The sequence below is a fragment of the Mus caroli genome, chromosome 14 (assembly GCF_900094665.2).
Source record: "Mus caroli chromosome 14, CAROLI_EIJ_v1.1, whole genome shotgun sequence".
Taxonomy (NCBI): Eukaryota; Metazoa; Chordata; class Mammalia; order Rodentia; family Muridae; genus Mus; species Mus caroli.
In genome coordinates, this window is record NC_034583.1 from 26,405,707 (window position 1) to 26,420,914 (window position 15,208).

Below are 15,208 nucleotides of genomic sequence, written 5' to 3' on the forward strand. Positions count from 1 at the left end.
TGTGTGTGTGTGTGTGTGTGTGTGTGTGTGTGTGTGTGTGTGTGTGTGTGTGTCTGTGTGTCTGTGTGTCTGTGTGTCTGTGTGTGTCTGTGTACACATGAGTGTTACCTCAGTGACTCCAGGCCCAGGGCCCAGGCCTAACCCCAGACACTACTCAGAGAGCATTCTGCTTCTGCTTCTGTAGCCCTGTTCAAAGCTTCCTTTTGGGGCCTAATCCAGGTACAAGCCCCGACCTTAGTTGCTAACTGAAGAAATGATAGTGTATAATTTGAGTCCAAACCAAGAAGAACTTAGAAACCTTTTCCCACAGCAGAAGACCGGATGCATGTACAGTAACCTGTCCATAGCATGTCTTGGGTATAAAGTTGAAACCGTATGGGAAGACTCGCAGTCGAGCAGACACTAGAGCCAGGCAGAAGGACTACCCCTATACCACCTTACATAATGGAGCTGAGATGAGGGCTTCAAGGCCAGGCACTTACCTCTACCCCAGGCTTGCCTCTGTGTGGAGGCCAGTAACCAAGGCCTCCTCCCTCTATCCCTATGTCTCCAGTGGCTATTAACATCTGAGGGGTCCTGGCCAGCTTTGATGACTGTGGTAAAGATTATTCAGTTTATCAGTTTATTCTATGTTGCAAAAGCTAGACACTCCCTCTGCTGTCACCTAGAACTCTACCCATCAACCCTAAATAATAATGCCTCCTAAACGGCAAAGGTGTGCAGGAAGGGCCCCACTGTGATGGGCAGTTCTTGGTCCTTCTCTTCTTAAAGCCTCAGTCACTCTCATGTCACAAGTGTGTCAGAGGTTGAGTAACAAAGTCATACAGTATCAAGAAAGACTTTATACACATTCCTACCTCCCACAAAGCCCATGTGCCCAGCCTTGGGTTAATACCATCTCCCAATGCAGATGCTACAGTCCAGGAAAGATACATCTATGGAGAAGAAAATTTGGGGTCCACACTCCAGACCAGGAATTTCTGGTGCCTTAGTCCTTAAAGCTAAGCTTCTTTGGTTACATGAAAATTCAAGATGTGGGTTCCCACTCACAGGGTACTCTGAGACCCATAGCCATTGTTCTGTGGCAATCTATGTGCAGTTGAGTAGCCAAATTCTTAAAGAAGATGCTTCCTGGATGTGACAGCTTAGCAACGTCCTCTAGCAGACCTGACTTGGTGACTTCAGATGAGCCCCACAGGTGCCCAGTGCATTCACATCTCACCCTTTTCCCTGGCTGTTCTGGGCTTTTGGAGCTGTGCCCACTCCCCTAGGCTCTGCCCTTGCCCTACTCTCTGCCTCACACAAAGCCTTTGTTTTGGAGCTAGGTGGCACACAAAGAAACATGCCAACCCTTACACAATACTAACCCTCAACGCCCACAGGAACACATAAACAAATACAAGTGTATGCCACACAGCCTGCACCCTCCTAACATTAATAGAGTTTTCCTGTTTGCCAGTGAAATGCACCCGGAACGTCCACAGCTACTTTGCAGAGAGACTCTACTATGCCATGAAGGTAACTGTCCTGGTTGCTGCCTCCTCTGTAGTCAGCACTATATGATGTCAGATGTATAACAGGGGAACTCAGAGTCCCTGCCATCTGAACACTGGACTCTCTCTTGGTCTAATCTCTCGTGCGTCAGAAAGACTTGCTTTATTAGAGGCCCAACTAAGCCTTGGGAAGGGAAATCACAGTCCCTGAAGGTACATTTGAGCAGGTTCATTGAAGACTCACAGAACCTTGACAACAACTCTTTATAGTCCATATCACCATTGCCATCTGAAGTGTGGTGTGTCTAAGGCTTGTGCAAGGCCACACCCCTTCTAAGTGGTGGAGCCATGCATTGATCTCAGACCCATCAGCTTGTGCTTTTTATTGTCCTGTATCTCCTCATTGAAGACAATAGGCAAGCATGGCTAGAATCCCAACCCCCTTGACATGGACAGACTCTGGGGACATTGTCCCAATTGGCATGTCAATTTTCCTACTCATGGTCAGGTGCTGACTTCAGATTTCCTCTTGCCTATAAGGCTTCCCTGGTTTCAGAAATAGATGATCATGCTGTTCTTCCTGAGTAGATTTGAGGGTATCTCGAACTAAACTGGAAGAGAGGCATTTAAAGTAATTCTCAGGGACTAATGTCAGTGCCCAGCTTCTCTAGTAATGATGCTGGCACCATCTAATGTGAGAGTCATACCATCAGCCCCAAGCCCTCTGGACACATCTGCCCCATGAAGGAGAGAGAGTGCTATTTCCTTGGTTATGAAGCACCGTATGACTCAAGACCAGGCAGGGATGACAGAGAAAGCTGGAAGATGCTGCTCATGAAACAGCCACTTGAGTGACATTACAGTGATGCTGCTCAAATAAGAAGTCTTCCTGGAGTAGTGAGTGTTTTCTGACTAGAGTCTGATGCAGTAAATCAAATGCATACCACAACACCAGGCATTGGGCTTCTAATAAGACAAGGCACTGCCACCGAATGAGGAAATTGAGAAAGAGGAGCTCTTTGTCATGGGCTGTGGATACAGCTCCCTTCTAGAGCACTTGCCCAGCATGCTCAAGTTCTTGGGTTCAATCTTAGCACCATCAAAGAATAGAATTTTGGGAAAAGAAAACAAACCTGTGTCACAAAAGTCCCCCTCTTGGTGTGCTCCCCACTGAAACAGAGGCCCATCCCTGCACTTCTAGCTCTTTATAAAACCCTACACAGGTTGGTTCATCCTTACGGAGGTAGACAGACAATGTGAAACACGATGGCTGACTGTCACTGTCTTATGCAGGGAGCAGGGACACGTGATGGAACGCTGATAAGGAACATTGTTTCCAGGAGTGAGATTGACTTGAATCTTATCAAGGGTCAGTTTAAGAAGATGTATGGCAAGACTCTCAGCAGCATGATCATGGTAAGGCACAGGTTCTCAACTGTACTGCTGCCAGCTTGTGACACAGACATTCCTGGGATGTGAGATGACATGACTGATGTCCCAGATGACCATCCCTTCCCCGTGGGCATCTCACACTTGCACCAGTTACCAGATGGCACACACAGAGACCAGGAAGGAGAGACACGTAACTATGGGTGTATCAGGGGAGCATGTGGAGACTAAAGAAGCACAGAGGGCTGCCCTTATCCCAGAAAGTGGCTTTGCATTTGAGCTATGGAATATACCAACACCTTGCAAAAGGAACCATTTCTGAAGGGACAAAGAGAGAAAGTAGTTTCATAGAAATCAGGGGCCCCTTTTCAGTCCTACATCTAAGTAGTCCAAGTAAGGAAATTTTAGGCTCCAGTGGATTGCCTACCTACATTCCAATTAGTGAAATCCCGGTGTATTAAGTGCATAGGGAGGGAACCCTGCTAGGACTGAGACAGCCTGTCTGCAGATTTCATTTCATTAACTATTTTATTGCCAGAAGTCAAAGCATGGCAAGAATATCCCTTAGCTACTCAGTCAAGTGGCTAGTTCTTCCACCAGGGTGGATTGTTGACGAAATTAGATAGGCAACTCATAGTTTACAGTGGACCTCTGCGTTTGCTGGTTCAGACAACCAAAGGCTGAAAACACTAAGGGAAAAAAATGAATCTATACTGAACACACACATGCCTTTTTTCTTGTCAGTATTCCCTGAACAATGTTTATATGTAATATAAATTTACATATTATCTGCATTGTATTAAATATTATGAACAATCTAAAGATTGTTTAAAGTATAGGAGGGTGTGCATAGGTTATAGCCAAGACTAGCAGCATTTCCTCTCAGGGACTTGAACGTATTCAGTTTAGTATTGGTGGGGTCTTGGAACCATTCTCCCATGGACACTGAGGGACAAGTGTTATATTTTTAAAACACTAAGAAGTTTCAGGCAGGATGGCATCAGGGAGGCAGGCAGTAAGATAGAAGAGTTGAAATTATTTTTGTGTTTTAGATTTCACAACCAAGTTGCTCAGGGGATGGGAGATTAAGCACAAGCCAGCCTGGGCTGCCACTAGGTCACCCACATGGTACACCTCATCACAGATGGCATTTTATAGATGAGAGAACATGTCTCACCGAGGTGAAAGCAGAGTCTGTGTATGTTGACAGAGCTGTGCTCCGGACCTGCATGACCCAGTCTGCCCCATGCTCTCTCTATGTCTAGATGTGACTCTGGGCTCCTTACTTTCAGCCTTGGCTCCCTGACATGCAGTAGTGGGTGATGAATATATATGACTCATGTTGAATAAGTGAATGGCTCTGAACTCCTGGGTCCTGAGAGAAGCACCAGAAGGGAGCCTGGGGAAGTTGACTGCATAAGGAAACCACCTGCAAGCCTTCCTTTTCTTAGGGCTTAAGAGTGGATCTGTGTCTGTGACTCATTTCCCTCAACCATCCCATCGGGCTGGACAGAGAATCAAAAGAATAGTCTGAAACAAGGAGGAAAGAGCAATAGCATTGCATAGAACTGTGGCATAGAAACACTTGAAGGGACAGGCCCCACCCAGGGAGCACAACTCTTAGAACAGAAGAGAAAAGCCAACATCATAAAACTCCCTTCTAACCCCCTCCCCACCTTGTGCCTCCTCTCTCTAGGCCGACACCAGTGGTTACTACAAGACTGCCCTGCTGAACCTTGTGGGCACTGACCTCTGAAAATGTCCAAAAAATAGAACAAGGGCAAGAAGTGTGAGCCCAGCCCCTGCAGCTTCAGCCCTGACCATGGGTGGGGGTAGGGGACACCTCATCTGGCTTCTAGTCTTCTGTTTCCCAGTTTCTGATGCTTCTCATCTGATGCTTCTGACCCGGATGATGAGACCAGCCTGGGTTTCCCTTCCACCTCTCCCCTGAGTCATTTCTAGGTATGTGTATACCGCCCACCCTAGCATTACCAGAAACATCAGCATGAAGAAGCTTGCAGTGGCCTGTGGGTCATTCCTTCCCCTTCACACCAAGTCTCCTGGGCACAGGGCACACAGATGCCTTGGCTCCGACCCATCTACTGAGTCAGGGTCTTCAGAGGAACAACCAAGGAACATGGATTTCTAGCAGTTGTCTTAGCTGCTAAGCATCATTATCAGGCAGCCAGTGAGCAGGTGGGAGAGCAGCTCTATGAGAGGACACAGCCGTGGATCTGAGAAAGGGGCGCATAGCTCTGCCAATCGGGGCACTCAACAGAAATTTTTAGGCTCTACGTGGAGGAAAATTCTTACACCATCCTAATAGCACGCATTAGTTTGGATTACAAATCCCCATCCTGACCCAAGTACACTGTGGCCTGAGAGACTCGGGCTTGTCCAGTCATTCCCTCCATGCTGAAGCTTGCAGACTAGGGAGCCACCCAGCCCGAGCATGAATCCCATCCTCTGATCGTGGTCTCCAAGCCTGAAGAACATGACAGAACTCTTCTCAATATTCGTTGGGCTTTCAGAATCATAAACATTTGTACTTTCAAAAAGTGTCTGTGGATTTGTGAGGGGTACATTTGTGTGTACTAGGGTATGTAAATTGGAGTGTGTGTGCACTGGGGTATGTGCATTGGGGTGTGTGCAGTGGGGTGTGTGTACTAGGGGTGTGCACTGGGGGGGGTGTATGCACTGGGTATGTGTACATTGTGGGTGTATGTGCACTGGGTGTGTGTGCACTGGGGTGTGTGTGCATTGAGGGGGGTGTACTGGAGTGTTGTATACTGGGGTGCATGTACTGGAGAGGTGTATGCCCTAGGTGTGTGTACACTGGGTGTATGTGCACTGGGGTGTATGCACTGGGGAGTGTATGCCCTGGGTATGTGTACACTGAGGGTATATGTGCACTGGGAAGTGTGTACTGGGGGATGCGTGCCCTGGGTGTGTGTACACTGGGTGTATGTGCACTGGGGTGTATGCACTGGAGGGTGTATGCCCTGGGTGTGTGTATTCTGTGGGTATGTGTGCACTGGGAAGTGTGTACTGGGGGATGTCTGCACTGGGAAGTGTGCACTGGTGTGTGTAAACTGGGGTGTGTGTATGTACTGGTGATGTGCACTGGGAGGTGTGCACTGGAGGGGTGTGCACTGGGGCATGTATGCACTGGGGTGTTATGCACTGGGGTAGAGGGCATGCTTACTGACTGGAATGTCAGAGGTTGACATCCAGTTGTCTTCTATTTCTTCTCAACCATAATTTTGTTATTTTATTTTGGTTTTTTTTTTCCTCAGGACATGGTTTCTCCATGTAGTCCTGGTTGCCCTGTAACTAGCTGTGCAGACCAGACTGTCCTTGAGCTCAGAGATTTGGCTGCTGGGACTAAAGGTGTGACCCACCAGGCCTGGCTCTCCACCCTAGGTTTTTTGAGATAGCGTCTCTCAGTGATCCTGGAGTTCACTATCTCTATCAAGCTTACTGACATGACAGGTGAGCTCCTTGGACCTGTTTGTCCCCATTCCTCAGTGGTGAGGAGAGGGACACGGAACCCCATGCCCAGCTTTATGTGGGTGCTGAGGATCCCAACTCAAGCCCTCACGCTCGCACAGTGAGCGCTCCCGGGACCAACGTCCCAGCTCAGTCCATGGGTTCTTAGCCGTTATCTGAGAAACGGAGCTTTAGGAAGCAAACCTGTGGGCAGCTCCCTAAGGCAATGCTTGGAGTGACATGTGCCCCATATTGCCCTGGGGACAGGACTTCTAAATGATGATTATTTCCACTCCCCTCCTAGTTTGTGACCCAAATTCTCATATCTCAGGGATAGGTGGGGCATTAAAGTTAGTTAGTCCTATGGCAACCTGCAGCTTTTCTGTAGTCTCTGGTACTCATGCACCCAGGGGTATTCGTTGCTGAAGTTGGTGTATATATAGGGTACACTTGGAAGTATCCATAGATGAGAATTTATTTTTTTTCTTGAATGGTCCTGTCTTTTTTCTGTTACTGTATCTGTAGAGTCCTTTCCAACTAAGCCAAAGTCTGTTGGAAGACCCTGCTATTAAGGGAGCGGTCCACCATGTCCAGACAGCTCCCCGAGCTTGGAGTAAAATGGAGGACTCTCTCTCTCACCTGGGCTTCCTCTTCTCTGCCTGATCTTATCTGGAGAGTGTCTCTAAACACAGGTGCCTAAAGGATGACCCTGCACAGAGCTTCCTGCATGTGCTCATAGTTCAGCCTATAAGCCCTTCCCACCATATGATCAGTAGGTACTGTGTTATGACCCATCAGCCCGTCCTGCCCATAACCCCCAGAACCCTTCTATACCCTACCTTTGAAACATAAAACAGATCTGTCTCCCTGAAACTATCTCCAGAAGTCCTTCCGGCATAGTCTCAGCTGTACAAACCCTGCTCACAGCTCCTGCTCCCTCTGTTCTCATGGGCCAGTGCACAATGCCCCACCCTACCCCAAGGAGATCCACAGTCACACAGTCAGCCTCCTTTATCTTCTCTGAGCACCCTCCCATGTGTTTCTTCTCCAATTCCAGTTTCAGCAGCAAGCCTCCCTCTCCCAGGGTAGCCCTAGCACCCTCTGCTCACTCTGGCCTGTCTTTAGCAAGAATCCTGTTTGGTGACTTTTGTCAGAGTTCCCTTTACCTCTATATCTCCTCTGACCCTTGATTCCAAGTCCTCTTTATTCCTACAGAACTAAGTCAAGTACATGCAAGGTACTTCTCCCTTCATGCAAGCTCTGGAGAGAATCTGGTTTTACAACTTTAGTTGTTACCCACCCTGTTTCTCTGTGACCACAGGTGCTCTGTGCTTACGGTCTAGCCAGGACTCTGTGCCGAGAAAGGTTCGTCCTGGTGCTCTCGCTCTTTAGCTTTCTCAGAGAGCTAACCCATCCCGGAGGCTCTGGTCTCCTATCAAGGTGTGTGACTCCCTTGGAGCTAATTCATTTCCTTCTGTTGCAACATGAGCTGACAGACAAGGGCTGAGCAGGTTCCGGGAAACTGAGCCCAAATCTATGACTGTGGTATAAATCATAGTCTTCTTCCTGTAAGAGCTTTGGAGGGCTTCCAATAACCTTTTAGGGATTCTTTTCTGCTTAAGCAATCCATAGTAAACAACTGTACTGGCAGCCCTGTTACACAGTATTACTGTTCTGATCACATCATTCTCAGAAAAACCAAGTACTGTGCAGGCAAGAGCTTTGCCCTATTCATTTTTTAATATCAAGTATCTGAGTTAGTTACTTTTCTATTTGCTGTAACCAAACACATGACACAAACAACTTAAGACAAGAAATATGTGTTTAGGTCCATGGTTTCAAAGGGTTTGGTCCATGGCTATCTGGTCCGCAGGAACTTGGACAGAGCATCACAGTGGCTGGAGCATTACGTCAGAGAAGGTTCTAGCATCATAGCAAGCAGAGCGAGAGAGGAAGGGGCCAGATATCACCAAAGACCCCCTCCCTGTGACCTACCTCCTCCAGCTCTACCCCATCTCCTGAACTTGCAAGAACCTCCCAAAATGCACTACCAACATAGGACCAGGTTTTCAACACATGAACCCTTGGGGGCAGCTCAAATTCAAACCCAACTATGTCTAACATGCATTTGGCACTCAGTGAATGGTTTCAAAAGAAAGGCAAGTAAAGGTAAAGAACGCGAGAACAGAACATCTCACAGGTATAAAACAGGGCTTTAATGGCCTCAGATTCTCAGGCCTCTCTGTGGGTCCTCAGCCAACCCACACAGTAGCTCAGAGGCAGATCTAAGGGAAGACCGTAGCTGCTCTCATTCGACTGCAAACGGCTTCTAAGTCTGCCACTGTTGGATTGAGAAGACTGTATCAGACCACCAGTCGGGGGAGACTTAAGGGCAGTGACCAGAGCAAGAGCTTGGCACTGGTGTCATGCTGTGGGAAGGGTAAGGCTGGAGTGTTGGCCTTGACCTGCCTGGTTTTTATTCTTTAGCCACAGAAGGACTGTCTTCCTGGAATTTGAATACTTGGCAAGAAATAGAGGGGAAATGAATTTGTGGTCAACAATTTGATGTTACCTGAACTATGCATTCTGTATGATGCCAAGTTGTGGCTGGTCAAGTAAAGTGTTAAGGTGAAGTTTGAACAGCTAAAGGCTGACTCAATACTCCTCAAGCAGACAGGGCAGGAAAGAACATTCCATTCTAGGAAAGGGGAATGCAAACAACAGAAGGGACTGGTCTATCCCAGACATACTAAAGGAATGATGTGTTAGTGCCCACAGAGATGAGAGTCAAAGATAAAGACAGAGGTGTCAGGGGCAAGTTATTGGAGGCTCAAACTGCTACAGGCTGAGAGGCTCAGAGGGTTCCCACGGATGGTGGGGTGCCCTTGGAGGGATATGCAAGAGAGTATCTTCATACTGGCTTGGGGGAGATATGGGCAATGGTTATGGCAACCCTGCAACAGAAAGGCTAAAGTAACTGCCATTCGTGCAGCATTTTGTGGGCCCAAGTCAGGAGGCTGGTCTTAATCACCGTCCTCGTAGAGAGTGCTTAGAATGTGTTATGGTACCCCAAACCTGTGCACTTCTGTCCCCTTAGCAAAGAGCAGGCCATTGCTCCTACTAAGACCTTAAGTATCTGAAATTCATCTGTGAGCCTCAAGGCTAAGCCTGAGGCTCCAGGCACTTTCGTGGCTTCTTCATGATGTGAGGTCAAAGTGGGCCCAGTCTGATGCCTCGGTGGCCTACGTTTGCCCTTATCCCTCTGCCAGATGATTCCTGGTTCTGGGCCTGGCTCCTGGACGACCATCTGATTGAATACCAAGACCACCAGCTTGGTTATTAGGGCTTTCCCACCTGTGTGATATGCTGTGAGCTAGACTCCTGTCAGTGTCTCTCAGTCCTGAATGCCCAGGGTGTCTGATGCTTGGTATTGAATGGACACAGTCCACTCAGTCTGCCTAGCTCCTTCAGAAACTCCCTAGGGCCCCAACTTTGTAGCCACATCTTCCTCTCTTCCCAGAATGCCTTGCTGCTGGAGCACATTATTTGGCCATGGTGAGTTGTCACCTTCCACAGTTCCTCTTGGCTCTGCTGTCTTTGGCTCCGGGCCACTGAGCTTCTCGTCCTGAACTCTTCCCTATCCTCCACCGTAAGTTGTCCCTAAGGGAACAAGGAGAGGGCCTCTTGCAGATATTGAGGTCACCCTCCCCCCTGCCTTCTGCTGTGACTGTGACAGCCCATCACGTTTCCCTCTGTCCACAGCCAGCAAGGGCCCACTGCTAGCTACAAGCCTGGGTAAAGCCACAGCCTGCTGGCCTGGAAACCTGCTCGCACAGTGCCCTCTGGTGGCTTCCTTTGACCAGAAGAAAGGCTAAATTGATTATAGCTCTGACTCCCACTGGCCTATTCAGGGAGGAACTGCCCTGCCCTCCTCAGCACAGGCTTGGGACAGTCACATGCTGTCCCGTGACCCATGTTCCTAGAGTTGTGTGCCTCAGAGTTGAGAAATCCCTGTCTCCAATAAGACTTCAAAACCTCTTCACTGTACTGCAGTGACCCTCACAGGTCAGTGTTGGACTTCTTGCCCACCCTGTCCTCCAAGAAGTGACCTGTCCTTACCACCCGGTTAAATAAACCAACGCACTTCTACAATAAATCATTCACTATGGGCTTTTTGATGTGAGGGATGGGTTTGAGGCAGGGTTCCTCAACCTTGGCTGTCCTGGAACTAACTCACTCTATAGACCAGGCTGGTCTCAGATTCATAGGGATCCTCTTGCCTCTGCCTCACAAGTGCTGGGATTATGGCATGTACCACCACCGCCCGGCTAAAATAGGCTATCTTTAATCTTGGGCTAGAAAACTATTCTTAGGCAAGACAGAGAAGTAGTAACTCCAATAGAAAAATAATGATGTTAGACTTCAAAATTTTCAACTTTATCTGTAAGAAAATCAATCAACAAATAAAGGACTAGAAAAATGAATATATATATATGTACATATATATATATATATATATATATATGACATGTTTCCAGAGTATTTTAAAATTCCCATAACTCCAATATAAAAGGCCTAATTTAAAGCATGAACCCCACAAAAAAACAACTATGGGTGTACTGGCTAGTTTTGTGTCAACTTGACACAGCTGGAGTTATCACAGAGAAAGGAGCTTCAGTTGAAGAAATGCCTCCATGAGATCCAACTGTAAGGCATTTTCTCAATTAGTGATCAAGGGGGAAAGGCCCCTTGTGGGTGGTGCCATCCCTGGACTGGTAGTCTTGGTTCTATAAGAGAGTAGGCTGAGTAAGCCAGGGGAAGCAAGCCAGTAAAGAACATCCCTCCATGGCTTCTACATCAGCTCCTGCTCCCTGCCCTTCTTGAGTTCCAGTCCTGACTTCCCTGGTGATGAACAGCAGTATGGAAGTATAAGCCGAATAAACCCTTTCCTCCCCAACTTGCTTCTTGGTCATGATGTTTGTGCAGGAATAGAAACCCTGACTAAGACAGATGGTGATATTTAGAGAAAATCATTCATAAAAGATAAAAACTAGAAAGGATCCCAATGTCCATTTGCAAGGAGATGAATGAACAAACTGGAGTGCATCAGTAGGTGGCAGAGGAGAGAGGCTGTATTTATGCTCAGTGTTCTGACCTCTGAAGATTTGAATGATTAGTACTTTTAACATTCCCTGGGAAAAAAAAAAAAAAACAAGCCTGACATGACCACTAGCCTGGCACCAGGGTGCCCATACAGGGGGCTAGCCTGAGACAGCCAGCCATTAGGCATTGCACAAACCCTGATAGGATCCCAGGGGAGGGAATGAGCTGGAGACTAGAAAGCCCCACCTGGGTCCTCAGGCCCCCGGCAGGAGTGAACCCAAGACCGATGACCGTCACACGGAAGTCCTCAGACAGTTCAGGGGCAAGGAGCAACCCAAACGACCACCAGTCTGTCACCATGGGGCCTGCACAGGGTCCTAGCCTGAGATGACCACCAGTCGAGAGCAGTACAGGCCTAGTGGAGCAGACGATCCTTACTCAGCGCCATAAAGGACAGGAGGGACACAGCACTCCTAACACCAACCCAGAGGCTCAGAGACCCTGGGCTGGCGCCACTAAGAGGAACAAGTAAGTGGTGGAGAAATGGGAAAGAAAGAGAAACAGAAGGATGGGGAGGGGCAGCAATGAAGAAAGGTAGAACTGGGGGCGGAATAAGGAACAGCCTGATGTGAATAGCCAGTAATGCCTCCTGCAACCACCAGGGGGCCTCGTCTAGGTCCTTGGCCCCGGGGCAGCAGGGATCTGTTACCACCAAAGGCTGGTGTTACCAGGGCTGTGCAGAGCTTGCCCCATCCTTCACCTGGACATCCTTGGAGAGCAGAAGAGCTGATACCACCCTTAGCCAGCTGCAGTACTCCAGAGAGCCGGTCCAGTATTTCAGGAGTTGTGGGTTAGCAGCCCCAAAGGTGTGAGAGCATGGGAGAGCTGGTCTCACCAGTTGTCTTCAATGAGGAGACAGGGAGAGATTCCCTGCCCTTCACCCCTTACCACCAATAGCAGATGGGATAGCTTGTCCCAACATTATCAGAGCTCAGAGTGGGAGAGCTATCCCTGTTCCTCACCAACTGTAAACTCGGAAGAGCTGCCCCTGCACTTCACCCGGGCAGCATTGTAGAGCTAGCCCTGGATGCAGGGGTTGTGAGTGAGCCGACCCTGAGGGTGTGAGCACAGGAAAGGGGCCCAGACTCTTGTCTGCTCTATGGTGGAGCTGATGAGGGAGAGATCCTCCCCTCCCGCGCTGGTGAATTCATTCATAATTGGTTGTCTAGACATTTCTCTTTTATTTTTTTCAAGGATGGTTTTCTAGACATAGAATTCTTGAGTGATTTTTTTTCATTTTCTGCTTTGACTATATGACCCCTTTGCTTTCTGTCCTCCGAAGCTGTAGTTAGTCATATTAAAGTGCTCTTGAACGTGGTAGCTTATTCTTCTAATGCCACTTTAAAGATTCTTTGTGGCTTTGATGGTTTTGATTCGGCTGGGAGTTTGTTTCTTTTTAATCAACCAAGGGCTTACTGGTTTTCTTGAATATATAAATCAGTGTTTTGTGTCGAATTTGGGATATTGATGGCCATTGTCTCTTCAAACATCCTTCCAGCTGCTGTCTGGTCTGCTCGGATCTCTGAGACTGTTGGGTTTTCTCACTCTCCTCCCTGTTTCTTACGCTGTCTTCAACTCACAGACCATTTCCTGTGCACATTCTGAAATGCCATGCAACTTTCCACTTCTGGATTTTTACTTTTTAACATCAGACTTGAATTTGATCCTCTCTCTAGCGTCATGCCTCATCACTGAGATCTGCTCTATGCTTAGAAAGCACTGCTGTCCTGTGCTTTCAGTATTTGAATGTGTTTTCTTTCCTTCTTTTCCTGTGCTTATGGAGGGTGATCTAAAGTCTGTGACAGCGTGTCCAGTGTCTAGGCTTCCTCAGGGACAGTGCACACTAACCAACTGTTATATTCATTATTTTTTCCTCTAAAAATGGGCCATGCTCTCTTGGATTTCTTTTTTGCACTTCTCATTATTTTTTATAGATGCTTTAGGTAAAATAAAAGTGATATTTCTAAAAATAAGACATGGTCCTTCTCTAGGATCTGTTGTTATTGCTGTTGTTGCTGCTAGTGACACATTTTGTTTGTTTTGTTTAGTGATTTTCCTGAACCACTTAATATTTGTCTAGCTAACTTGCTATAATATATCACAGAAATGGTTCCTCAGCTTAATGACCAGCTAATGCTTGCCCAATGTTATCTTTTAGATCCCTCAGGTTAGTGATCAGCTAAAGATTGCACAGAGGTATCCTTAGATCCTCTGTGTCCCTAAGTCCATTCTTTGCTGAGAAAGTTTTTGTGTGTTGGGTCATGTCTTCAATGTTCCAGCAAGCACCTGCCATTGCCTGTAAGTTATTCAGAGGTTAGCCCCATGTTAACCCTTCTACCTAGCCAGGAATGTTAGCTTTTCAAAAGCATGGACAGATCTTGTTCTCCAATGTTTCCTTTTAAATTTTTGACATGTCTCTTATTCGATCCAACTCATCCTGGCCACCAACTGCAGTGGTAAGCAAGTTCCATGAGTTGGTTTTCTGGGTTTTGTTCATTTATTGTACTTGCTTTGTTTTTTTATTGGGAGTGAAGGTGGTTGGTTGGTTGGTTGGTTGGTTGGTTGGTTGGTTGGTTGGTTGGTTGGTTGGGTAGTTGGTAGGCTGGCTGGTTGGCTGGCTAGCAGGCTGGTTAGTTGGTTTTCCTATACAAATGCCTTCGGGATATTTGTGCTCTCACAAATTAATCTCTGAACCATGCTAAATGGGAATGGAGCTCTTCCAGAGAACTGCAAGACAGTTCAGTGTCAGTTCCCCAAGAGGGAATTCACAGGGAGCATGAGCCTGTTCTGTCAGCACCAGAGGTCTCAAGGCTTCTGTTGTCCTTGATTGCCCTGTGAAGCTGTCTGCTATCAAGTGTCCCAGAGAGCTGGGGAGAGGAAGATAGGAACAAGCAACCTAAAATGCCATGCTTACTGGTTTTACTTGGGTCTCATAATTTTTTTATTGACTAAATGCTATTTAAAATGTTGAGAAACCCTCAGTTAATTTCCAGAGCTCTGAAATAATTGATCATAATGATTGCTGTTGAAAATGTTTCTCAGCAGTCTTCCCGGGACTCTGGATCTTACAATCTTACTGCCCCCTCCTCCTCAACGCTCCCTGAGCCATGGCTGCAGGAGTTACGATACAGCTGCATCCATGGGGCTGCGGTTCCCACTATCCGTTGATCTTTGCATTGTACCCAGCTGTGGTTTTCATTGATGGTCTCCATTTGCTGTAAAAATTGGCTTCTTTGAGGATGGGTGGTAGCTCTACTTATCTCTGGGTATAAGGATAAGATTTAAAATATAAAGGAATTGTGCTGCTGCTGAAAAACAGCAACAGTAGGTTCTTTCCTAAGGCCAGGCACTCACTCGCCCCGGGAAGCTGGCTAGGTTTTCAGTACCAGGCATTATTTCCTTCCTGTTGAATGGCATACACAATGCTATGCTATTCAGTTGTACAGAAATATGAAATTGGGTTAGAGAGATGATTCAGAGGTTAAGAGTGCTGGTGCCGCAGACCCTCTGGGCCCCTTTGTCTGCGTGGAATGGGTCTCTAGTCTACGGTGGGCAAAGCGTCGGATGAATGACAGACAGATGCACACAGGAGAGGTCGTGTAGAATCTGAATGTATTTTGTCAAATCGAGCATCAGACTTTTTATACAGAAGACAATAAAGAAGTTGGGTGACA

The 15,208-nt window shown here is 47.3% G+C and overlaps 1 protein-coding gene and 1 pseudogene across 1 annotated transcript in view; both read left to right on the forward strand.

Moving 5' to 3' along the window:
- The window catches only part of LOC110309220 (annexin A8), a 14,436-nt gene extending 8,996 nt beyond the window's left edge, over positions 1–5,440 (forward strand). Inside the window, exons 10-12 of the mRNA XM_021181738.1 lie at positions 1,460–1,518; positions 2,787–2,909; positions 4,579–5,440. Of these exons, the coding sequence (XP_021037397.1) occupies positions 1,460–1,518; positions 2,787–2,909; positions 4,579–4,638 (242 nt within the window). The 3' untranslated portion in view covers positions 4,639–5,440. The remainder of the gene's footprint in view (positions 1–1,459; positions 1,519–2,786; positions 2,910–4,578) is intronic.
- A 6,033-nt stretch (positions 5,441–11,473) lies between these two features.
- Positions 11,474–11,561, forward strand: LOC115029334 (annotated as a pseudogene).
- The last annotated feature ends 3,647 nt before the right edge of the window (positions 11,562–15,208 follow it).